Source organism: Gracilinanus agilis, chromosome 4, assembly GCF_016433145.1.
Source record: "Gracilinanus agilis isolate LMUSP501 chromosome 4, AgileGrace, whole genome shotgun sequence".
In the NCBI taxonomy this organism is placed as follows: Eukaryota; Metazoa; Chordata; class Mammalia; order Didelphimorphia; family Didelphidae; genus Gracilinanus; species Gracilinanus agilis.
In genome coordinates this window covers 439,008,442-439,035,553 of record NC_058133.1, presented here as the reverse complement: position 1 = coordinate 439,035,553, position 27,112 = coordinate 439,008,442, and the positions used below count along the sequence as shown (strand labels likewise).

General features: G+C 36.3%; 1 protein-coding gene across 1 annotated transcript in view; it reads right to left on the bottom strand.

The window, feature by feature from the left end:
- CCDC18 (coiled-coil domain containing 18) overlaps positions 1–27,112 on the bottom strand; it is a 127,618-nt gene that overhangs the window by 9,321 nt on the left and 91,185 nt on the right. The window contains exons 21-26 of the mRNA XM_044675488.1: positions 26,301–26,514; positions 23,602–23,701; positions 22,970–23,086; positions 21,003–21,146; positions 6,464–6,667; positions 5,217–5,354 (exon numbers count right to left, since the gene is read on the bottom strand). Of these exons, the coding sequence (XP_044531423.1) occupies positions 5,217–5,354; positions 6,464–6,667; positions 21,003–21,146; positions 22,970–23,086; positions 23,602–23,701; positions 26,301–26,514 (917 nt within the window). The remainder of the gene's footprint in view (positions 1–5,216; positions 5,355–6,463; positions 6,668–21,002; positions 21,147–22,969; positions 23,087–23,601; positions 23,702–26,300; positions 26,515–27,112) is intronic.

The following is a 27,112-nucleotide window of genomic DNA, read 5'->3' as shown; positions in this document are numbered from 1 at the left end:
TAAAACAAAATCAAAAGAATAAAAAAATTGAAGAAATTTTGAAATACCTCATTGAAAAAATAACTAACCTGGAAAATAGATCCAGGAGAGAAAATTTAAGAATTATTGGACCTGAAAGTGTAAGTGAAAAATCTCCTATTCTGTTATATGAGGATTAGATTTTAATGTTAGCAGTAGTCTTGAGATAATCATACTTGTAATTCTAAAATAGCATAAGACATGATTTTAGAAGGCTTTTTGTAATTATTTTAGTAAAAGTATTAAGGTTTTGAATTAAGTAAATAACTTCATTAGCACAGGTCTTAAGTGTCAACCCCACCCTTCTAAGTTGCTATATCATGCACCCTCAGCAACAACTATGGTCTTGAACTTGTGATCTAGTATACATCACTACTAGGCCTGACTGGGGGTTCGAGGCCTGCTACTACCCAATACCACCTATTCTTACCTTTGTATCACTAGTCCTGGCTCCACTGCTTCCCCCCCACCCCTTGCCCATTTGTATCACTACTCCAGGCTCCTTCATTCCCCCCTTTTCCATCAAGTGACTTCTAAAGTCATCATCAAGTGTTTTCTTCTACCAATGAGAAGTACATCTTGATCTATTTTTAACATTTATTTTTAACTTGGTATATAAGTTGTGACATTCTTTGGGGTATGTTGAAGGTCTCTCACAGTGCTGGGAGTCTTTTGGTCTTGACTAGAAGTCTGGTTTTATTGGGAGACTAGCCCTCTCCAAATAAACTTATTTCTTTATGGCTTGGACACTTTGTTTATCATCTGTGTACCTATGGTTAGAAATTACAACAAAAGTCATGATAAAAAAAAAAAAAGCCCATACATCCTACTATAGGAAATTATCCAAGAAAACTGCCCTGATATTCTTGTACAGGAGGGTAAAATAGAGATTGAAAGAATCCACAGATCACCTCCTGCATTAAATCCCCAAATGACAACTCCCAGGAATGTTATAGCCAAGCTTAAGAACTTCCAGGTCAAGGAGAAAATACTACAAACAGCTAGAAAGAAACAATTCAAATATCATGGACCCCAGTCAGGATTCACACAGGATCTGGCAGGCTCCACATTGAAGGACCACAAGACTTAGAATATGATATTCCAGACGGCAAGGGGACTGGGTTTATAACCAAGAATCAACTACCCAGCAAAACTGACTATATTCTTTCAGGGGAAAGTGAAGGAATTACAAGGACTGAAGAACCATGAAAGAAATGATGCTCCCATACTGGGTCTTATGGCAAAAGCCAGGATTCTCTAAAAACAAGATATTATTGGAAAGGCATTTTTCTTATTGTGGCCATATCAGAAATTCTCATTAGTTAACAACTCCTAAGCCTTCAAAATAAGGAAATGTTTTGGGGGTCTATTCTAAATTCCTAAAGAAGTCTATTCCTTGGCAAACTGACTAAATATGCAATTGAAATTTGGCCTCTTCAGAAGGTGCTTACCTGAGCTTTCCTAATTAGCATTACAAGTATCCTTAGAGTTAGCATATCAAACATTTCCAGTTACAAAAAAAGACCTCTCCAGGTAGAATCTTTTACTATTGACTTAGGATTTCCCAGACCCAGTCTCCAAGAATCTCATTCTTACCTTTTTCCTAAATCCTTATCAAAAGTCACATTAAAAAAAATCATTGTAAAAAGAATTTGGCTAACCTGCGCTAAACCAGATTTTGTATCTTTGATGTAACCACCTGTATTGTTTCTTCTGTCTACTACTGATGTCAATCATGTAATCAATGTGTATTGATTTTCCTAATAAACACTGCAAGCTGGACCATCAGCAAGAGCACTTTTCCAACCTCTATTCTGTCTCCTCATATTTTTCTTCCTCGTTCTCTTTCCCTCTTCCTATAATTCCTGTCACTTTACAACAGTTAGTTGTTCCTCCTCAGTCAAAAGAACCCTGCCTGGGCTAGACTGTGCTGGCAGTAACAGAAAGTATGGTCATTTAATAAAATGGAAGATTTCCAAGAATTCCTGAAGAAAAGGCCAGACTTAAACTGAAAATCTGATGCCCAAATACAAAATTCAAGAGAAGCATAAAAATAAGAAAGAGAAAAAATTTAAGGGCTTCAATAAGGTCAGATGGTTTCTATTTCCATATGGAAAGATATCTGTAACTCTAAAAATTGTTATCATTATCACAGTAGAATAGAGGTCCTGCTTTATAATCTGAGTGGCCTAGGGTGATCGTCGGATGCAAAGAATGAAACAGATTGGAAGCATGGCTTGTTAGCTCATAGTACTTCAAAAAATAATGAAGTAGCCACTTTATTATAAAGGAAATTAAAGATCCCTTTCCCCCAAAAGCCCAAGAAAGTTTCCCACAGTTACAGAGAGCAAGATTTTTACTATAGTCAAAACAAAAGCCTTAGAAGCCTCCAGGCGTAGATAAAAAAAAACCTATGCTAAACTATCAACTACACGTGTTATCTTTAAATGAAGCCTGGGACATCTCCGTTAGGTTGGAAAGCCCCATCAGTTTCTCAGCCTTGATAATATTAAACAATTTTTTGAGCCTCATTATTTTACTTTAATTCTGGGCAAAATGCCCTGCCAAGGGTTTGACCAGCCATCTGTGTTCTCGGGCAAAGGGGAACAGAGTTAGCCCCGCTCCTGCTGGAGTGCTGAGAGCCCAAAGCTTTTTCAATAAGACTATAATGCATTTTGAAGGAAGGTGAGAATTATGAAAGGAATCAAAAGAGGAATCTCAGATTTTTATCTTAGATATCCCACTCCGTCTCCACCTGATTAGGGAGAAAAACCGATACACGGCTCTGTCGGTCTGTATTGATCTTTTGAGGGGATCCAGATAAAAATATCTACTTGAGATTCTAATTTCTCTTAATAGCTCCCAACATATCCCCCTTCTCTTCAAAATAACATGATTTATTAGACAGGAAAACTTGGAATAATGAAAGAAGTTAAAATTGGTTATAATCATCAGTTATAGTTGGATCTGATCTTAATTATAGATCAAATTGCTTGTTTATGGCTTTCTACATTTCTTCTCTTTTTGTTTTTAAATGTAGGGAGTGTAGCTCAATTTGAATTTGACTTACTGTATTACTAAGAGATTGAATGATTGTTGGGAAGCAAGACAAAAGTATTAGGAATAAGATAAAGGCAAATCCAGCAGCAGTGAGGGTATAAATCAAATTATTATGGGTAATGTAAGATGAAATTTTCTCAGAAATTGAGGAGGCCAATTTTGGGATGGAGTCTGAAATAGAAGAATGACCGATTACCATAATTTGATCATGTAGTAATTTTAGATCAATAGAGGCTTGTGAATGATTCCATACACCGAGAATGTGTTGTTGTATATTCTCCCAAGGAACATCTATCTGATTGTAAACAAGGGGGGTCACACAGATCCATTTGTATTCTGCATGACACCTTGACTTAAACCTAGTCTTAATGTGTTGAATCAGATTGCCAATGTATAAGACAGCCTCTTCAAGAACATTAACTAGGGCCTCTAATCCTTTATCTATGTTCTCCTTGGTCATGAGGGCAAGAGAAACATTTTTTGAAAAGCCAATTATGGCTCTCTACACAGTAGTTAGAAGAAATATGCATAAAGGGTGTGGGAGTAAACTGTTTAGGATGATATGTCAAAAATATATATAAAACTAGGGATGAAAAAAAGGATAATACTAAGAGAAATGGGAAAAGAGAAGTAAAATGGGGTAAAATACATCCCATAAAGAAGTCTTGGGGGAAGACCAATACAAAGGAGGGGAGGAAGACATTGGTGACAGGTCTCCTTAAACCTTACTTTCACTGAAATTGGCTCAGAGAGGGAAAAATAGCCCTACTTATTGGGGTATAGAATTGTATCTTACCCTATAGAGAAGTTGAAGGGGAATAAGAACTGGAATGGTGAGGAGGGGAGTAATACGAGGGAGGAAGAGGTTGCGGGGGGCATTCAAAAGGCCCTATAGTAAGAGGGAAATAAGATGAGTGGTGGTGGGAAAGGGAGTAATATAAGGGAGGGGGGAAAAGGGGAGTCTGACTAAAAGCAAAACATTGGAAGGGAGGGAAAGAATGAAAGGAGAAAGGTCAGGTTTAAAGGAGGAAGTCAAAATGGAGGGGAATACACAGATGATAGTCATAACTGTAAAAATGAATGTGATGAACTCACTCATAAAATGGAAGTAGATAGCAGAATGGATTAAAAACCAGAATCTTACCATTTGTTGTCTACAAGAAACACACTTGAGATAGATAAACACTTACAGGGTAGAGGTAAGAAAGGGTGGAGCAGAATTTAATGAGTTTCAACTGAGACAAAGAAGGAAGGAATAGAAGTCATGATCTCAGATAAAGCTAAAGTAAAAATAGATTTGAGTAAAAGAGATAAGGAAGGTAATTACATCTTGATAAAAGGCAGTATAAATAATGAAGAAATATTAGTATTCAACATATATGTACCATATATGGTACAGCATGCAGATTTTTAAAGGAGAAACTAAAGGAGCTTAATGAGGAAATAATAAAACCATATTAGGGAGGGGCCTCAACCTTCCCCTATAAGAACTAAGTAAATCAAACAAAAATAAATAAATAAGAAAGAAGGAAAGTGAATGAAATGTTAGAAAAATTAGAATTAATAGATAACTGGAAAAAATTGAACAGGGATAAAAAGTAATATACCTTCTTATCAGGAGCATATGGTACATATACAAAAATGACCATGTACTAGAGCATTAAAAACATAGCAAATAAATGCAGAAAAGCAGAAGTAATAAATGCAACTTTTTCAGATCATAATGTGATAAAAATTATAATTAATAAGAGTTCATGGAGAGGCAAATGTAAAATTAATTGGAAACTAAGTGATCTAATTCTTCAAAACTGGTGGGTCAAAGAACAAATCAAAGAAACAATTACTGATTTCATTCAAGAGAATGACAAGGAGACAATATATCAAAATCTATGGGATATAGCCAAAGCAGTACTCGGGAAAATGTATAACCTTGAATGCCTACACTAACAAAATAGAGAGGGAAGAGATCAATGAATTGGGCATACAACTTAAAACACTAGGAAAAGAACAAATTAAAAAAACCCACACGGTAGGTGCTTAATAAATGCTTGGTGACTGATATTAGCAAAAAGACCAAAACATAATTCAATTAACATTACGACAAGTTTACTCAGTCTAATTCAATTTTTTTTTTTTACCTCTAGATGATAAACTTCTTTCAGTGATTCTATTTCTGATAACAGTTTCTTTACTTCTGTTTGTAGTCTTGCTTCCATTTGGGTTTCACGTACTTGTGAAGCTCCCAGTTCTTCAGCCAAATGGTTTGCATGTACTTCCTTTAAAATATACATTGAATACAAGACAATTCAGTTATTTTCTTTTAATTTTTATTAAATCTAAACTAATTCAGAAAATGAATTTGAAATGTAATTTTCAAAATAAATGTTTACTGAGTAGTTACTCAGTATAAGACACCGTATTGGGCATTATGAAAGATGCAGAGATAAGCAAGACTAGATTTCTTGCCTAAAAGATATTCACAATCTATATGATTCTTAACTGGGTCTTTCCAAATTTGAAGCTGGGTATGTTAAGGCTATCTTCTGAAGGGCATCTGAATTGTTTATAGCAATGGTAACATGCATCACAGTGGGGGAGAGACAGAAATAATATTATGGAAAACCAGTGTTTGTTGAAATAAAAATACTTATCTATGTAATTAAGCAAATGCGGACTGAAGACTTATTATTTCAGGGTATAACAACCATATGGGCAAATGCCTGTCATTACAGCTATATTCTAAAGATGGGGAAAGTAAGATTGGAGGAATAAATACAGAATTAGAGGCCTTACAATCAGTAAAGGTCTATAGAAGGCAAGACTTAAATTCCCAACTTATTGACTCTAGGTCCAGCATTATGGTAATTATATCTGTGTCTTTGTGTGATACCTACATTATATAACACTTGGGTTTTTGGCATTAGTATCATATTATAACCCAGTCAGGTGTGAGATTAGATAAAGACAATAACATTCTAGAAGGTACCTAATGACTATCATATGCATTCCTTGCATGTACCGTTTCTGAGTATTGCCATGCAGAATACGTATATAGTAGGTATACTTTTAATCAACTCAGTCAAAATGATGGGTCAAAATTATTTAACTGACTCCTCAATAACATCTAAGCAATGTAGAGAACAAAGGATCAAAGGAGTTTATCAGTGATCCCCTCGAACAAGTAGGCTTGTAGCAAGAAGGCTTTTTTCATGTTGTCCTAGCAAAATTACTTCACTTTAAAATTTTTAAAGTTGTATTAAATTTGTTTAAAAATATGTAATTTATTGCAAAAATCTAGGTAAACAATGCAGTCATTCTGCTTATTCACTGAATAGGTTTCATAATTTAATAATTTTAATGAAAGAAAAATATTTTGAATAGAAACCTTCTCTCTAGAAAGATGTTTTGTTTCTTCTAGCTCATTTGCAAGTCTCTCAGTTTCTCTCTGTGCTTGGATTTGCTGCCGGCGGGTCTCCAACAGCTCCTGCTGAGTTTGCTGTATCTGCTCTTCTGCCAACCTCACCTGCTTCCCTAAATCCAATGCTTCTTTGTATTGGGCTGCAATACACTGTTCCTGCTCTTTCACAATCTGAAAAGTAGAAAGCATTCTTAGGTCTCATGAAAGCTTTCATCTATTTTTTTTCCCGAGACACCTGAAAGAGTGTATATAGTGAACACTGCAGCTGGGTTACTCATTACTTTATGACTCAGAGTAAATTCCTGATAATAATAGCTAGTGTTTATAAAACACTTATACATATATTATCTCATTTGAGTCTCAGCAACCTTGTGAGGGAGGTGCTATTGTTATTCTCATTCTACAGAAGAGAAAAGTAAGGAGTAGAGGAGTCAAGTGATTTGTAATTAACAGGTGTCTGAGGCAAGACTTGAACTCCCATCTTTCTGACTCTAAGAGATCCAGCATTACTGTGCTACTTTGTTAGCATTATTAATATCTCTCTAGGCCTCAATTTCCTTATTTTTAAAATGAAGGATTTGGACTAATGAATTTCAGAAGTCCCCTCCTTCCAGCTCTAGGTCTATGACACTATATGTATTTTTTTCTGATTGTGCTTTTTCTAAAATTCTTAGTATATTGGGACAACTCATCTATTATGAAAATCTCACCTATAGGGCTTCAGAAAATACCTAGCAACATATAACAATTCTTTTATTAGAAGCACATTTTGTTAAGTACAAAGTCAACATAGGTAGGTCTAATATAACTTTGCATGTCCTTTCAACATCCTGGTATATGCAAACTACCTAACAGGTTATAATCCTATATTATTATAATTATATAAATATTTATGTCAGAATATAGAAGAAATCAGATGAAGCTATCTCAATTTCCCACGCTGACATCACTGATACTTGTAAAAATACACAAATTCACATATGTTCTGCCTTATGGTATCAGAGCCATAACATTACTGTTTGTTGCAGCAAAATATTTTCATTGGAATCAGTGACTCCTATCAACCAGAAGTCACCTTCAAGGCCCTGCCTCCTATTCTGCCTTTTATAAGAAGCCTTTCCCAGACAGCTCCTCTTCTGCTAGTCCTTACCTTCCATTTACAATGTATGTGTTTTATCTTATATGTACACAGCCTGAAATAACATAGTAGCTATGTGAGTAGATGATAAGTGCAGGAGGTGAGTGAAGTTGTAGAAGTAGAAACAATAATGATTGCATATATATATATGGGATGACAGAAACAAGGGAATCAAAGATAATGCCAAGGTAACTCGGTAACTAGAAAAAAATAAATTTGAAAGAGATGAAGTATGGAAGAGGTTTTCAGGTCACAGATAGTAAGTTCAATTTTAGATACGTTGAGTTCGAGATGTCTCTAGGATATCCATTTTGAAATGTACAAGAGTCAGCTGGTGATGTGGGATTGAAACTCAGGGGAGAGAGACTGAGGCTAAATATATTGATTTATGTTACTTGCATAAAAATCACAAAGCCATAAGAGATGAAAATAAAAAAGAAAAGATGTGAACATAGGGAAGTCTTGAGGGAATTAAGTTAACAGGTAGGATATGAGTTGAATGATAAATCAGGAAAGCAGTTTAATATAAAAGAAGTGGTTGGACAGGTAGGAAGAGAAGATCCAGTAAAGAACAATATCATAAAAACCCAGAAAAGAAAGGGCATCCAAGAGAAGGAATTGGTCAACAATGCCAACTGAAGAAGTAGAAAAGTATTATGACTAAGAAACCATCAGATTTGGTAAACAGAAGGGCAGTTTCAGTTCAGTGCTGATGTCAGAAATTAAACTAAAAAGAGTTGAGGAGTAATGCAGAGAAATAAAGACATTGAATATGAACAGTCTGGAATTTGAGTGAGAAAAAGAAGAGATAAGATGAAAACTTAAGAAAACAGTAGAATGTAGTGAAATTTTTTAAAGAATGGGGTAGAACTGGGCATATTTCAAAGCAGTAGGGAAGGCACTAAGACAGGAAGAGTTTGAAGAGCAGAGGAGGAAATCTGCTGGTTTCCTTTTTCAGTTGACTCATCTCTTGTTCACTTTATAGTTCTTCAAATTCTTTTTCACAAAGTTGTTCTTTACTATTTTTAAGTCTTCTCTCTGGATATTAAAAAAGTAATTAAGGTTACCAGAACAGATCTTAATTGTTATATCTGAATATTGAGATGATTCTTTAAGATAACTGGGTTCTAAATAAGGTAGAAAGATATTCTTTTAAGCCTATAATAAATAAAATGTTAAGATTTAAAATCTCTAGAATCTATAATTCCAGATTATGCTAGTAATCTGCTGGGGTTTAGGACACATGTAAAGAGCTTAACTTTGGCAAGGAGAAGGGCTACCTCATTATCGGAGACTGGGAGAAAGGAGAGAGCGAGGAATGATGTCAAGAGCTTTTGATATGAAGAGAAAAGAAGAAAAAAAGCTCATTTAATCCTCAGCTGAGGGAGGAAAGAGGGAGGTATAGGAGGCTAGAGAAAAGAGGAAGTTTGAAACAATTTCTGTGACAAAAGAGATAGGGAATTGATTAGGATGGAAGGAAAGTATTACTTTGCTATTGTAAGGGTCCAGTTGAAGTTCAATAATATGAATTTATAGTGTGATTATGAACCTTTCTTCAGATGTGGTCAGTAGAGGAAGATGATAGTGGAAGTAAGCCAAGGCTAGAGTTCGGCAAGGTAAGTGGTTATTGAACAAAGAAGAGAGTTACTAGAAAACAGATAATAATAGAGCTGAAATTGTGAAGGAAAGAAAGTCAGAGAAGTAGAAATGGTCTAAGAAAGTTCTGAGGAGTGAAGAAGGTATTGGAGATAAGTAATGAGGGTAAAGAATAGATATGGGAGGAGTGAGGCCCTGGGAGAGATGGAATGATAGGAGACCATGGTCAGATATGAAATGTTGGATTTTTTTTTTACATTTTATTTAACCAATTACATGTAATAAATTTCCACATAAGTTTTCAGGAAGTTATATGATCCAAATACAAGTTATATGTCTCTCTCCTTTTCTTCCCTCCCCCCCTTCCTGAAGCTGGCAAGCAATTTGATCTGGGTTATATATATACATTATCATGCAAAACACATTTCCATATTGTTTATTTTTGTAAGAGAATGATCATACAAAACCAAAACCCCAAAATAAAAAAAACAAATTAAAGTGAAAAATTGTATGCTTTGATCTGCATTTCCGACTCCAACAGTTTTTTCTCTGAAGATAGTGAAATGTCAAATTTTGGATGAAGGAAATAGACTTGTGAATAATAATGACATGAAGAATATGACCATTCCCATTTGTGGAAAAAGTGCAATAAAGCTTATGAGATTTAAGAAGACTGAAGAGTTGAGAGGTGAGTGAACATCAGAGAAAAATGAAAGAGAAGAGATGTGGTTGAAGTAAGTTCTAAAATTGTGAAGACAATTCTAAACTTTTAAAGTAAAAATGGAAAAGTCAATCCAATTAAAATCAATACTCATGATATAAATGCCTTAGTTATTCTATAAATCATTTATTTCCTGGGTGCCAGCTATACACAAAGCACAGTGTTAACTAGGATAAATAAAATCTAGTTTTTATATATTGGATTATCATTTTAATTTTATTGTTCCTGAACATACTTTAGGAGTGTGTTGGTATCAGTACTGTTACTCTGTAGAGGTATTTAGGACGAATCAGGCCCACTGAGGAAAAAGCAGCCATAAGAAAACATGTCTTATAAGCTTGTGATTCCTGGCAAGGCCCCAATCTTTCACACAGCTGCAAGACTGTTATCAAGGCTGAACATTAGATAGTGATTCCTTGCCCAATATGATCATCATAAAACCCTGAGTCCTTCCTTGTTTTGAGGAATACTTGTATTGTCATGAACCAAACCAAACCTTCCTTCCCCTGAGTTATGCAGGATAGATTAGCAGTCACTCTTTCTCAATTTGCTTACAAACCCTGGTAATGTTCTTGTGTGAAGTCATTTTATAAACAGTATTCTGTGGGAAAGTAATACCACCCCCCTGTTATAGGGGAATTTTGCAGGGATGTAATAAGGGACTGAAGCTAGGGGTAATAAGGGCTTAGGCTATAGGTAGTAGCTGGTAGGAATAGGGAATGAGGCAAGGCAAGGGACCCAAGGCTGGAGGTAATATCAAGGGAATAGGCTAGGTAGTAGGGAAATTAAGGCTGAGGTATGGTTGGAATTGAGGATGGGCACTGTGGATAGGGTTTTGTGAATCCCTAAGGTAGTAAAGTGGATGAGGAAGGTACAATGGTGAAGGTTGGTAGTTGAGGTGGAAGGAGAAGTAAGGGAATGTCTGAGTTTAGGGAATATAACTCAGAGGTATAAAGAGTTGCAAGGGAGAAGATGAGTTAATCTAAGGCAGGCAACAGCAGCAGGGAAACACAGACTGGATACTCAGGTTAGAGACAAAACACTGAAGGGAAACAGACTGAGCCCTTCAACAAGGGACACTTTACAGAGCAAGGTTAGAAACCAGCTAAGAACAGCTTGAAACTGACTTGAGGCTTCTAGTCAGTTTCACAGGAAGGGACTAGAGGAAGTATTGAAATTACACTTCCTCCAAAATGGCTATCTCCAGCTTCCCTCAAACTCCAGAGAGAATGTTATTCTCTCTCTCCACCTCCCTCTCTTATTAATCAACTAATGAAGTAGCCAAAGGGTTTTGATTAAAGACAAACAGGGTTTATTGTTCTTTTTAGGGTTGATTGGCAGGGTAGAGGATACAAGGTAACCCTAAACAGCCGCTTAGAGAAAGCTTCAGGTGGGGGAAGGGAGGCAGGAACGTGAGACTGAGTAGAGACCAGCCTACTTCAGCCCTGAGAGGGTTTGTAGCCAAAAGGGGTAGGAAAGCTGGATACAATGATTCAATAGGTAAGTTTGTAACAAGGGTAAGACCTATTTGACTAAACTATCGAGTTTGAAACTAACACTCAGATCTACTCTCCTTTCTAAACTTCTCAGACATTCAGGTAGGGAAAATGAAGGTGGGAATAAGGTAGGCTAGGGAGCTTCAAAGGACTTAGCTAAACTAACAATTTTAAAAGAAAAGCTGCAAAATATAGGCCAGGTTTCAATCTAAAGAAGGAGCTCAGGTTGACCCTGATACTCTCCACAAGTTCCCAGGACCAACTGAACTTTTCCCCAAGATTCTAAAACCCTCCTTAACTGACAGAAGAATTCTGCAAAGCAGTTATGCCCCCTCTCTGTACCACATTATGCCCCTTTTCTTTTTAAAATTTGCATCTAGCAACATTTTAGTAGTTACTAAAGTCTAAGGGATTACTACTTTTATACTAAGCTAAATTCTAACTAAGCTCTTATCCCTAATTAAGTTTGCAAAATAATAAAAAGGTTGCTATCTCCTAAACTATGCTAAAACTAAACTAAGCTAAACTAAGACGGGTTATGGTAAAAGCATAGGAAAGGAATGGGGATTTAAGTTTTGCAAAAAAATTTTGAACAGAAAGGAAAACAAATTAAATTTAAACATTCACAAACATTTTTAAGGCTAACATTTGCTAACTAGAACAAAGTAATGAATTCTATCTATATATCTATCTAATTTTATGAATTAACAAAAAAATATTAACTAAGGAAAAATTTTGCAATCTAAGCACCTAAATTTTAGTTCACTTGCTAAAGTTAGTGTATGAATATGTTAGTACACTTGTGCCTATGTTAGAAATGTTAGTAATAATAAGTAAGACTATATTATTTGTAAGTCTATTGGTCAAACCATACACTTATGCTATGTACAATATTTACAAAAAAAATTTAGGAAAATCTGTCCCTGTACTAACTTACTAAACTAACTAAACTCCTTGTGTGTTAGTAAAACTTATTGCTAAGGGTTAGTAAGCAAAATTACATATTCACATGAAGTGTCAGGTGATTTGAGTAGAAGGTGTCTGAACCAAAGTATTAGAAAATTCTATACTAAGGCAGACATGCTCTTATCTCTTAAGTGTAAGTTTTAGTGTTTCACATGTAGATGTGAAGTCAGGAAAATGTTTTATGTGTTGTCTAGTGTGACTTATCCGTGTAATGATGTGTTACATACTTACTCCACCGGAATTCTTTTGCAATGTGCATGTACTGCTTGGATGGAATCTAGTGTTGTGTGCAGTGAGAATTCTGTTGGGTGTAAGTAATCTCCTTCAAATCTATGTGTCCAACGCTGATCTGATGCTCCTCTTCACAGTGTGGATGTTCTTCTTACAATTGATGTATTTGGTCACAGATGTCTTTGTAGTTCTCAGGTTTGCTATCCTCGTGAAGATCTGCGAAGTCACCAATGCCTCACTTGTGTTGTTTAATGCACCCACGCTTGTCATCTTCTGACTTGGGTCAGGAACAGAGTTCAAATGTCTATCAAATGTGAATAATTTTCCTCTTTCTTTTTCCTTTTGTGGTTTAATAAAGATGATTATAGGTAACAAAAGAGTTCATGATTAAGTCTTTGTGCTTTCATTCATTTGTCGTCATCAGTTTCTAGATCTGGTATTGATTGCAAATCAAACGTTGTGTCTTCTTCTTTCGTTGATTCTTTTCCATTGTCATAATTATTTACAGATGATTTTTCTAAGTGATTGGGATAATCATTTGGGTACAAAATTTGGTGTAATATCTGATTGTTTACTGGCTCTTGGTCTACTTCTGATTCTGATTCATGCTCTGATTGTTGTTCTAATTGCTGCTCTGTCTCTATGGTCTCATGTACAGATTGTGGACTGAGAACTTGTTTGATTGATCGGTTGGTGCTAGTTGATCTTTGTGCTGTATAGTTTCTGGGTCTTTTGGTTGTTGTTAGGACATGTCTTTTGCTGGCTTGACATGGGTGACATGGAACCAAGGATCCTTTCCTTCAAATTTTTTTTTTAAAATTTTTTAAACCCTTAACTTCTATGTATTGACTTATAGGTGGAAGAGTGGTAAGGGTAGGCAATGGGGGGTCAAGTGACTTGCCCAGGGTCACACAGCTGGGAAGTGTCTGAGGCCGGATTTGAACCTAGGACCTCCCGTCTCTAGGCCTGGCTCTCGGATCCACTGAGCTACCCACCTGCCCCCCTTTCCTTCAATTTTGATTGCACTCGGAGAAATTAAAATTATTTGGAAAGGTCCAAGCCACTTGGGTTCTAACACAGACTTCCTAGCGAAGTTTCTGGTGTAAACATAATCTCCGGGTTGGAAGTTGTGTAGATTAAAATCAAAGGGTACTCTTTGATGTATCAAGCCTAATTTATGGAGTTGATTTAATCGTTGCTTGAGTAATTTGATATATTCGTAGAGTGTGCATTCCATATGTAGGTGTGATAATTTGTGAATGCTTTGAGGTGCTTTGCCATGGAATGATGGATGTCCATACAGCATTTCAAATGGTGAAACGTGTGTGATGCTGTTGGGCTGGCTTCTTAGGTGGAATAGTGCCAATGGTAATGTATCAGTTAATTTCATGTGAGATTCTGCACATAATTTTGCTACAAGATTTTTCAGAGATTTATTCACTCGTTCACTTTGTCCGCTTGATTGGGGTCTAAATATTGAGTGAAGATGTCTCTTAATTCATAATGTTTCATAAACTGTAGCTAAAATCTTATTCGTGAAATGGGACCCAGAATCTGATGCAATATGTAACGGAATAGAGAATCTAGGTATTAATTCTCTCAGTAAGATTTTCACAACAAATGCTGAGGTGTTACATTTTGCTGGAAAAGCTTCTGGCCATTTAATCTATCCATTATATCACTAAAGCATATCTATAACCTTGACTCCTTGGCATTGTGATGTAATCAATTTGTAAGCATTCAAATGGTGTGTAAGCTAAAGGTTTTTCCCCCAGACTGTGGACTTTTGTGATTGTCTGGTTGTAATGCATACAAATTTTGCACCTCTGTGAAACTCTCATAGCAACTTCATATATGCCCCTTGCATTCCAATACCTATTTATAGAATCTGCCATGCCCAGACTTCCATAATGCCCTTTCTGGTGTAGTGCATTGCAAAAGGTGAAATATAGGGATTTAGGTAACATAGGTTTTCCATTTGCTCCCAGCCAAACTCTGTTAACAAGGTATGTACCGTGATGTTTCTTCCAATCCTTCACTTCCTTTGGGGAGTATGCATTTTTGAGATCATCTTCCTCCACCAAAGATAAGTTCAGAATTGTAAGTGGTCCATACTTTGCTGTGTATTTAGCTGTGATGTCTGCACGTTTGTTCCCTAATTCCACTGGCCCTTGGATTTTGGTATGAGCTTTGCAATGAATGACTGACACTTGGGCTGGTAATTGGATTGCACTAATGATTAAATTGCCATACGCTATTTGTTTGCCATTGGATGTAATGAAGCCTCGATTTTTCCAGATCTCAGCAGAATGATGCACTACTGAACAAGCATAACACGAATCGGTAAAAATGTTTGCTTTGCGATTTTCTGCAAGTTTCAGAGCGTGTATCAAACCAACTAATTCTGCTCCTTGAGCACTCATGGTAGATGGTAGTGATGAGTACTAAAGGGTCTCAGAGGCTGTCACTATGGCTGCTCCGGTATATCTCTGATTGTCTACTATATATGATGATCCATCTGTGAATAAGGTTATATCGGGGTCTTTCATGGGTTTATCATCTAAATCAGGTCTTGTTTTATGCATGATGTTAAGTGCATCTTCATAGATGTGTAGACTTTCTCCTTCCAGAGGTAAATCTGGAATCAGAGTCGCAGGATTTAAGTTTCTGCACCGGTGAAAAGTTATATTTTCATTAGCCAACAAGATTGTTTGGTATTGTGATAGTCTTTGTGAGGTGAACGCTTGCAAGTTGGTGTTTCTCAAAGTAGATTCCACTTGGTGTGGGGAAAATACTTTCAGTTCACTCCCTAATACGAAGGATGAAGACTTTCTAATCATGATGGCTACAGCAGCTATGGCTTTTAGACAACTAGGCATACCACAAATCACTGAATCTAATTTAGAGCTGTAGAACGCAACTGGTCTAAGTCTATTCCCGAATGTTTGTGTGAGAACACTAGAGACTATCCCTTTATCTTCGTGTACATAAAGTAGGAATGATTTGTTATGATCAGGGATACCTAGGGCTGGAGCTGATAGAGTAAGTGATTTCAATTTCTCTAATGCATGGATATGATCTTTATTCAGCTTTAATGGTTCTGGAACTTCCTTCCTGGTTAGCTCTATCAGAGGTCTTGCAATGTGAGCATAACCTGAAATCCAGTTTCTACAGAAGCTCGTTATTCCTATGATTGCCATGAGTTGCTTTTTGGTCTTAGGCAAACTCAAATTTTGTATATCCTGTGTTCTCTTTTGGGAAATCCTTCTGGAGCCCTTCTCTAGGATGAATCCTAAATAATTTACTTTTTCCTTCACGAATTGAAGTTTGAAATTTGGAAATTTTATGGCCCCTCTTGCCTAGCTCTTTGATTAAGTGTACGCTATCAGTGTAACAGACTTCAGCAGATGGTGACATTAGCAGGATGTCATCAACATAATGTACCATTTTGTTGTTAAGGAATGTTATCAACTCAAGGTCTCTCTGCCAGATTTGCCAGATTTGCCAGAAGACCAAAGCTGAATCCGAGAAACCTTGGGGCAAACGCATCCAGAAGATGGATTTGCCTTCCCATGAGAATGCAAACAGCTTCTGCCTGTCTCTGTGCAGGGGAACAGAGAAGTATGCAGAGCTCAGGTCCAGAACAGTAAACCAAGCAGCTTCAGGTGGAATGGTTGCAATGATTTGTGATGGACTTGGTACTACTGCATAGGTCTTTTGCACATGGTCGTTTATTGCTCTGAGATCTTGTACTAAACGCCATTGAGTCTTCTCATCAGGAGATAATTTGGCTTTCTTTACAGGCATGATTGGTGTATTATATTGTGAAAAGCCATATTTTAATATATCCCGCTTTAATAAACTCTCTATGATGGGTTTCACTCCTTTTATCGCCTCTTGGCTAAGTCCGAACTGAGGAATTCTTGGAGGTAAGCCTTCTTTTACCTCTATCTTTACTGGTTCCGCTGACAATATCCTGCCCACCTCATTTGAATTTTTAGCCCACACATAATCTGGAATATCATCTGGAACCTCAGAGATGTTATCAATTGATTGATATGATGGTTTCTCAGTACATGGGTCTAAAAATAAAATGGGATGGTGTTTTAGAGATCTTTTGGGTAGGTGTAAATAAATTTGCCCATCCAGTTGACATTGGATGGTTGCAGCCAATTTGCATAGGAGATCGCGTCCCATGAGGTTTGAAGGACATGATGGCATCAATAGGAAGGGACTTGTTGTAATACCCCAGAAGCTCCTCTTACTCTTAAATTGCCTTGAAATTGACATCCTTCAGGTGGCTCGGTAATACGGAACAAGTTGCACCAGTGTCCAGTAGTCCCTCATAGTGTGCCCCCCCCCCCATTTCTAGGGTAACTAATGGTTCTCCACTGTCATTGGACTTCACTGGCACTAGGGGTAATAAAGAATCCTCAGTATTTTGTGTACACTTATCATTGATTCTGTGTTGCATATGGTCTTTTGTGTCTAAACCCAAACTTCCTATAACACCATTAGGCCAGTTCAGTTTAGAATCAGAAATACAGAAAGTAGGCTTAAAGAGCATTCTCTTATTGAGAGCTGGTAAGTCATTGTCATTTTTGCAAATTTCATGTTGGCTTTCTCTAAGGGCTTCAGAAATGGAGGTTTCATTTGATTTACCTTCCACTCTGCTATTTAAAGAACTGTCAAGGTTCAAATCAGAAGTTTTCCCCTCAGTAGTATCCGGGAATGTATGGTAGTTAGATTGTGTTCCCTTCAACACTTCAGGTACTACTACTGATTCAAAAGTTGACTGATGTTCTCTATTTTGCCCTGCTGTTTCTGTGACTGAAGTCAAATGATTTTTGTTATCAATCACAGCAACAGTTTTCATTGATGTTATGATTAGTCACACTGTTTACAGGAGAAAACAACTGTTCCCTATCTCTTCCCCAAAGTTTTGGATGAAATTCTGTAGCTAAGGGGTTGAGAAAGGTGGATTTGGAATTTCCTAAACCGCTGCTATTATCCTGCAACTCAGTGGGTTGCTTCTTCAAAATCAAATCTTCGCCAACATATAGACTGTTTTCTCCTTGTCTAAAGCAATTGAATGGGAAAGAATTTTGGCATTTGATTCCCCCGAGGTTACTGAAAGTATTCCTTTCTGGAAACTTTGTAAATCCTCGCCATAATGTTCTTTATCCAAGTTGCCCCTTTGTTTTATACTTGGAATAAAGAGAGGAATTTGAGTTCTTGATGATTCTGAACCAGTTTGCAAAATCTCTTGATGTGAGTGGTTGCAATGGTCTGATTGATCCTTATGCTTCTCACCCAATGTATGTGATATGGAATGAGAAAGCTGATCCCTTATATAATAATTCTCATTATTGCCAAAGATTTCTCTGCGCATTTGCATTATCTCTTCCCATTGCTCATTATCTACCACAGATCTATGTGTATCTTCTGTGTAGCTTACTTTAGACACTTGTTCTATTTTGCCTGATTTCTCATTTTGCTTTCCTCACTTAAATTAGACTCTGCCACACCCAAATTACATTGATTAGAAGGTTTTAAATCAGGAATCTTGATTCATAATGATTTCTTAGGTTTCGTTCCCATTTGAAGATATCTTTCCATATCATCTAATGAAGGTGTTTGACTGTATTTTTTACATGCATGGTTGCAGCATGCACCATCATGTTTATTCTCATCATTTCTTTTGGATTCATTGTTATTAGACCATTTGGAATTCTAAAAGGTCTTTCTGTTGCCTCTGTCTCTGATCTTGATTATTGTTTCTAGAAAAATCTATTTGTTGCCTAAATCTACAAAAACGAAGGACGTGCCCAAACCGTCCACATAGGTAGCAACGTGATCTTTGGGTGTTGTTAGCAGGTTGCCTAAACTGATTTTGATTTCTACTTGTTTGGAGAGCAAAAATTTTCACTTCCTCTATTTCCTTCTCCCGTTTTGCCTGTTTCAAATAGCGTTTCAAATCTGCTATGACTTCATCTTTATCAGTATTGGATTGCCTAGTCAGTCTTGCCTCTCTCTGTCTTGAATCGTGTATGTACACCACATGTTGCTAACATCCTCCAGTGGAAGTGATTCCCACTGTGGACAACTCTGTCTAAAATAGTTTTATATTGGGATTGAGGTTCCCTTTACAAACTGTCTCCTTATGTGGTCAATTGTATCCTGGGCATGTGTGTCTCTAAGTCCAAGAATTGTTTCTGCAGCTTCAATGACCCTATCCAAAAAATTACTCAGGTGTTCTTCTTCCCCTTGCTTCAGTTTTTCAAATTTTTTTTTTTTTTTTAAAACCCTTACCTTCCATCTTGGAGTCAATACTGTGTATTGGCTCCAAGGCAGAAGAGTGGTAAGGGTAGGCAATGGGGGTCAAGTGACTTGCCCAGGGTCACACAGCTGGGAAGTGTCTGAGGTCAGATTTTGAACCTAGGACCTCCCGTCTCTAGGCCTGACTCTCAATCCACTGAGCTACCCAGCTGCCCCCAGTTTTTCAAATTTTTGCCATGCATTTGGTCTTTTGGCATGTAATCTCATCGCTTTGATTAAATCTGCTCTGCATCTCATTAAATATCTCATATTAGCTGTTGCGTAAAATCTAGGTCTTGGTGAACCTGTGGCCACGATTCCAAATTGGGATTCATCCTAGTTTCATTGAGGAATTTTTCCTTTTCCGAGGGAAGAGTAAAATTCCCCCCCAAAAAATTCTATGTCATCAAAACTAGGGTTAAACAAAGTGAGCACCCTTTTTAATTCCTTCAGGCTCTTGAAAGGTTTTTCATAGAATTTGTGGAATTGTCTTTTCAGAACTTCCATATCGCTAGGAGTGAATGCCTTGTATGTCTTTACATACACCACCCCCTCTCCTGGTTGAACAATAATCCTGTCCACAATCGGTAATACAGAGACTACAGCATTTTGGCTAGGTTGATCTTTCTCGGTGTTATTTTGTCCTAAAAATTTGGATTCCACCATCTCCAATTGGAGGATCGTGTGCTTGTCTAGCTCTTTTCCCTCTCGAATTTGTTTCAACACTTGGAACAGTAGCTTGATATTTTCTACTAGTTCCGTGGATTCAGCATCAATTTTTGCCGGAGATGCCTTGAAGTAATTGTATAGGTGAGTCAGAACCACTTTAGAGATTGTAAGGAAGTGCCAGAGAGAGAGTATAATTGCAACAGCCGTGGGGATGAAGCATAAGCATTCGGCTAGTGTAAAGGCAGACCATTTATAGTAATCATATATTTCTATCATTTGTTGTACTAGATTTGGGACGTTTAGTAGCCAAAAGTTGTATAAACCTTGCATAATTGATCAAGCCAATAAGGAAAAACTGCCTAAAATAAATGTCATTCTTGCCAGATTCATTTTTGTTGGATCAGAAGATTCTAGGTGTTTTTTTTTTGTTAACTGTGCTTGCCAGACAAGAATGATGTAGTGCTTAGCATTTTACTTTCTATAAAAGTCTTTCTATTTGTTATAGTAAATGGAGTTCATGGATATCATGCCTCCCTGTCTGACCATTGCTTTGTTATTTCTATAATCTATCTATCTTGTCTCTCTATCTCTTTCAACCTCCTTTCTCAACAATGGAATTCTGGCACTCATCTCACAGTGCCCCCACATTACTCTCCAAATAAAACCTTGCAAAGGTATGGGATTACATTTGTTTAATTCCGTTTTAGCAATAGTTATGGGAATGTCACACATAAACAGACTAAAATAATAGCAAAATAAGAACCAGAGAAACACTTACCGGTACATCTATTGTACTTCACTTTTAAACAAAACAACCTTCTAAAGAAGATAAATAAAGAACTTATTCTTCGCTTTGCAAAAATTAACCACAGTATCCTTTTAGAGATGATTTTCCTCCAGTGCATTACAAGTGAATCAACATTCAAAAATTTTATTTAAATAATGTTTTTAGGCACATACATTACATAAAATAATCTATCCAGTATAAACAGTCATTATGGAACAAGTAATGGTTAAATAGAGCAAATGCTTGATATTTCTTAAAAATTGACTTTGAGGGGGCAGGTAGGCAGTTCAGTGGATGGGAGGTTCAAAACTGACCTCAGACACTTCCTAGCTGCGTGACCCTGGGCAAGTCACTTAATTCCTACTCCCTAGCTTTTACTACTCCTCTGCCTTGGAACCCATACATAGTATTGATTCTAAGATGGAAGTTGAGGGTTTAGAAAAAAAAATTTACTTTGAAAAAAAGAAATTTGATCAATAAACCTTAAAGAATTGAGCAATATCACTCATGTTAGGGTGAATGACTAAACAAAGAAGTCAATTTTCATTCCTTATGGGGGAAAATCATTGAGAAGAACAACTTACATTTTCGATCTCTGATATTTTCTGTTGTTTTCTTTCTGTTTCCTTTTTCAGTTGACTAATCTCCTGTTCATTTTGTAGTATTTCAAATTCCTTTTCACGAAGCTGGTCTTTACTAATATGTAAATCTTCTTCTAAAACTTCCTTCTGGATGTTAAAGAAAAGTAAGGTTATAACAGATCGTAATTGCTATATCTGCACAATGAGAGACACTTCCATTAAGATTTTAAGATTCTAAATAAGAAAGCAATATACATTATTTTTTTAAGCCTACAATAAATAAAATGCTAAAACTTAAAATCTCTATAACTGATAAGAAAAGGTTCTTGTTGCTTAGCACTATTTAGTATCTTATATAAAAGGAAAAGCTCCCATCACACTTGTGGAAGTAATTCAAAGTATGTCATACAGACTTATATAAATACAATAAAATGTTAATGAATATTTATATTTTATTAGCAAAATAATTAAACTGTACTTTTTTCCATCTGTAGTTTTCCATCAATAGTTTCAGTTTCCAACTGTAGTTTTTCCATCACAAATTGTGGTCAATTTTTTGTTAGTTACTTATTTGGTCCACATAAAGAAATGTTTTACAAAACTAAGTTATTTATTTATCTATTTTATTTATAGAATTTAATCTGAAAAAATGACTCTGTCAGTGGCCTTCCCTTCTGAAGTTTACATTATAGATACTCTCAATATTGTTTGCTATTTTTCAGCCTTCAGAAGTTTTCCACCTGCACTAACTTAAGCATCTCTTCCTCTCACTCTTAGGGCAAGCTCATCCCATTCAGTCCCTTGGATCAATTTTATGGGGCTGACTTTTAAATCAATCTGTATTTTCCACTAATGAGCATTTTCTGAGTTAGAGACCTGAAATTCCTGACATGAAATTTCTATTTGAATATTCCATGGCACCCCAAACTTAATAAAATTTTAAAAATTCATTAGATCCTTCACTTTTCTCTTTCTGACTTTCCTATTTCTATTAATTGTGCCTATATTTTCCCATCAAGCAAGCTTGAAACTCTGAAGTTATCTTTGACTTTTTTTCCCTTCTTCAGCCTGAGTATCTTTTGTTGTTGGTAGGGGTGAGTTGTGTCCAACACTGTGTGACCCCTTTGGGGTTTTCTGGGCAAATATATTGGAGTGGCTTGCTATTTTCTATTCTAGTTCATTGTACAGATGAAGCCAACTAAGGTAAACAGGGTTAAGTGACTTGCCCAGATTCACCCAGTAAGTTTCTAAGGCTGAATTTGAACTCAGGTCTTTCTGATTCTGGGTCCAGTGCTCTATCTACTGTACTACTTGACTTCCCCACTTCCCATAGCTTACCAGTTGCTAAGTTCTATAAATTAAACTTCTGAAATATTTCTCAATTCTGCTGCCTCATGACCATTCCATTACTCTAATTTAGGCCTTCATTAGCTATTTCTTTAACTATTTAAATAAATTCCTAACTACTTAACCCATCTTTATTCTCTTTCCATCCCAATATGACATACATTATTAAAAGTTTAAATTTTCTAATGTATCATGATTATATCACTTCCCTTTTAAAAATCTTCTAAAAAGAGTTTTAAGATAGCTTCCCACTGTATAATACAATTTTTTTCAGGTCATGACTTGTAAAGTCTATAAAGCATATATATAGTTTTAAAATGGAAACATTTTTAAACTCAAATTACAGATTCTATGTAAACTTTTTGTATTTTTTTGGGTAACAAGTGGTGAATTTCTTTTTTGATAATACAGACTTCTAATCTTCTACCCAAATGAAAAAGTAGTGCAGAAATGTGAGCTGTCTATGGTAGCTGTTTTAGGTCACAATATTTGTAATAACATATAAATAACCTTGTCATCTGTCTGTATATTACAATACAAGTTAAGAATTTTTTACTACACCTGTAATCTAAATTACTTAATTTAATTGCATGAGATGGCTTTATGAAGTGTAATCTTGTTACCTGTTTATTAGATTCTTTAAGTTCTAGTTTTGTTTTCTCCAAACTACTTTCTAATTTAATTATTTTTTGTTCCATTTCTCCCCTATGTTCACGAATAGTAACATCCAACTGTGAAACCTAAATATGAAGGCAAATAAATGTATGAAATTGTTAAGGATTCTTTCCTACCACAACAAAACCATCACTAAGAATATTCCTGTTTTTAGTAAAGTTAGTACAAACGATATTGTAAAGTATTCATGGAAAATGTAAAGAATTCAGAATTTTCAGAATTATATATAGTACACATATATTATGAATCTAAAGAACAGAAATCTAACATAGTCTCAGATAAGATTATTCAGATTTTTTTGTATATAATAAGATTACCAGTTAAACAAAATAAACTCCTCCCCCACAAAAATTACTACTTTAAAAGCTGCCCAAAATCTTATTTGTCATTTCTGTTCCCTTCTAATAATTAGGTAACCAAAACCTTTAATTCCTGTTTTACTACATTAGCTAGCCCGAGAGGGCAGATACCTCATCTTATAACTTTTAGGAATTCACAGATCAACTGAGCAAATGATGTCAAACTGTTTAAATATGTTGTAATACATACATCGATAAGGTATCAAAATAAAGAAACTTACTTGAGCTGCTCTTTGCTTCAGTTCCCAATTTCTGTCTTTTAGTGCCTGGTCCATGCTAAGAAGTTCTTGCTTTTTGTCCTCAATATCAAGCTTGCACTCCCTACAGTTTGACAAAGGGAAATACAAAGAAAAAAAGGAATTCTGAGGATATTTTTATTTTATTAATAAACACAATTCAACTAGTAATTTTTCCTAGAAGCTATGAAAATGCCACATTTCCCTATCAAAGGATCTTTTGAAATTCAATAAATAACATTAATATTTAATTATAGCATCCTCAAAGGCAAAATAATGTTATTTTACATTTTTTGTCATTTTAAGATGAATTTTTTGAAGTTACTTATCAAAGCACAATTACAACCATAAGACTGGATTGGGATAAAAAATTAGAAATCATATTCATATTTTTTTTTGCTAATCGAAGCCAATAGTTTTTTTTTTTTTTAAATCCTTTCCTTCTGGCCTAGAGCCAATGCTGTGTATTGGCTCCAAGACAGAAGAGTGGCAAGGGCTAGGCAATGGAGGTTAAGTGACTTGCCCAGGGTCACACAGCTAGGAAGTATCTGAGGCCAGATTTGAACCTAGGACTTCCCATCTCTAAGCCTGGCTCTCATTCCACCGAGCCACCCAGCTGCCCCACAAAGCCAGTAGTTTTTTAATAGGCTTTGGTTTTTAGGCATGGAAGAAATTATATAGATTTCATGTATATGATACAACCTTCTTTTAAGAATAATTCTGAAAATATGAAAATGATTAATATTAATATTTTTTGTTTCAAAACTATTAATACATTTTTCTTGTTTCTGAAGCTTGTTCCTTACTAAATGAAGCAGCCAAATTGGAATTGCAACCCAGGTAAAAAATACTTGTAAAATAAATTTCTCTCTTTCTAAAAATCTTTGAAATTACCAAAACTCTTAATGGCCTGAGAAATGACTCCTATTCTTCAGGATTTTATGGCAACCAAGACGAAGAAAAAGGGCATTTAAAAAAAAGTTTTATATTCTTTATCCTAGTTTGAAATGTCTTAAAGGTACAGATGCCAACTTTTAAAAATCAGCTTAACTTGGAAAAAAAACCTATTTAAAACTCTTCTAAAAAAATCAAAAGTAACTATTCATACTGCTTAGAAAATGGTATTAAGAATTCTCTAAGGTAGAGATGAGCGGCTTCACCTATGTAGGCCTTGGCTTTTTTGGAACCCTGGGTTAAATGGATTATCTTGGGCCTGGCCTTGGAGTTGAAAGTTCCTGAGCACTGTTGTTAATAACAACATATTTATATAACAATTTTAAGGTTTACAATGTGTTCTTCATACAATGATCTTGTGAGGCAGAGGATGTTATACCTGAGTTACGATGAAAAGTTGATATTTTGAAAAGCTTAATAACAAAAACTTATTTTGTAAAATGTACATTAAGGTTTTTATACATTATCTCATTTGATCTTATAATAGCCTTGTGAGTTGTGCTATAGGTATTATCATCACTTTTTTATAAATAAGGAAACTGAGGCCAAGAAATGTTACTTTTTTCTGTGGGTCATATGTTGTAAATGTTGGAGATGCTCACCAGTATCACTCCTATTCCTGGATCCCACATGAAAGAATTAACTCAAGCTCAGCCTTCCAACTACTTCTGATGAAGTTTCTTAGCCCCATTCATTTCTTCCTGTTTTTTTTAAAACCCTTCCCTTCAGTCTTAGAATTGATATTATTAGTCCCAAGGCAGAATAGTAAAGGATCACAGAGCTAGGAAGTGCTTGTGGTCAAATTTGAACCCAGAATCTCCCATCTCCATGGAGATGGGTTTTCTATCTACTGAGCCACCTAGTTGCCCCTAGCCTCACTCACTTCTGCCAAACAGAAGCCTAACACTTCCTGTTATTAAGCCCCAGTATCCAGTGCCAACAGCTCTAACCTGATGGTGACAAATAGGGCTCAGGTGATCCTTGGCATGAAAAGAGCTAAAGCTGTCAACGGCACGGCACAATGGCAGTGAAGCTTATCAGTCCAGGAGATGAACAGTCTGGGGACCACGAGCTAATGGTAATTTCATATACAATAGGGCCTCCCTATCCACAGGAGACACACTCCAAGACTTACTGTGGATGGCTGAATCAATGGCTATGAGGGCACACCTGCTGCCCTCCATCTGGATGTGCTTTCTCTCTCCCTGCTCCTGCTCCTGAGCTGGGCACTCTTAGGCTCTCCCCCAAACCTCTCAAAAACAACAACAACAAAAGCAAAAGCGGAAGCAGAAAAGAGTTTGGCTGGGGCCAACTCCTGCCCCAGATGGATTTCTGGCCCTTGTGGACACTCTAGTGCTTCATGTTGACTGTGGATAACTGAAACCACAGAAAATGAACTGGTGGAGAAGGGGACAGACTAGTGTATCTAGATCATTCCTGATTTTAAGTAATTTAAGAAGGCATTATTCTAACATGAGACAATTTGATTATAGTATCACTTAAAATGACTGAACTGGAGGGCAGCTGGGTAGCTCAGTGGATTGAGAGCCAGGCCTAGAGACGGAAGGTCCTAGCTTCAAATCTGACCTCAGATACTTCCCAGCTGTGTGACCCTGGGCAAGTCACTTGGCCCCCATTGCCTACCCTTACCACTCTTCTGCCTTGGAACCAATACACAGTATTGATTTCAAGATGGAAGGTAAGGGTTTAAAAAAAATGAATGAACTAACCTGAGTTCAGCTGTGAGATCCTTTATAGTGGAATATTTTTCCTCTAGAGATATTTGAGCATTCTGTAGTACACCTCGCAATTCTTGTAGCTGTTTTAAAGTATTTTTCAATTCAATGTGAGCATTTTGTAGTTCAGACTCTAGCTCTTCTCGTTTCTGCAAGGCTTCCTTTAGATCTTTTTGATATTGATGCTGTAGTTTTTCTAACTCTTTCACTGTTATGAGGGAGAGTAATTTTAAAACCATAATCTAACATTTCAGTATTGAGATCTCTGTAATAAGCATAATTATGAACAACCAAATTTGAATCACCTTCAAGTGATTATAAGAAAAAAAAAGAGGAAAACACTGGACACTCACAGTCCCTTCTAATCTCATAATCCTAAATTCTCACTTTATTACGTTTCAAAAATCAATCCAATTGACATTCATTTATTAAGGGCCTACTATATGCCAGGTTTGGGGCTAGGTGCTGGGGACACAAATACAAAAGTGAGACAGCCCCTGCCCTCAATGAGCTTACATTCTATTGGGATGTACAACATTTTTACAGTTAAGTAAATACAGGATATAAACAAAATAAATACACAGTGATGAGGATGTGCACTAAAAACTGAGGGAATCAGGAAAGGCTTCTTGATGGAGATGGCATTTGAGTTGAGCTTTGAAGAAAGCTAGGAGTTGCAAGTGGTAGAGCTGAGAAGGGAGTACATTCCAGGATGGGGGGCAGATTCTGCAAAGGCGTGGAGGCGGGAGGTTAAAACATCATTTAAAGATAATAGTAAGTGGACCAGTCTGACTGCAGCACAGAAT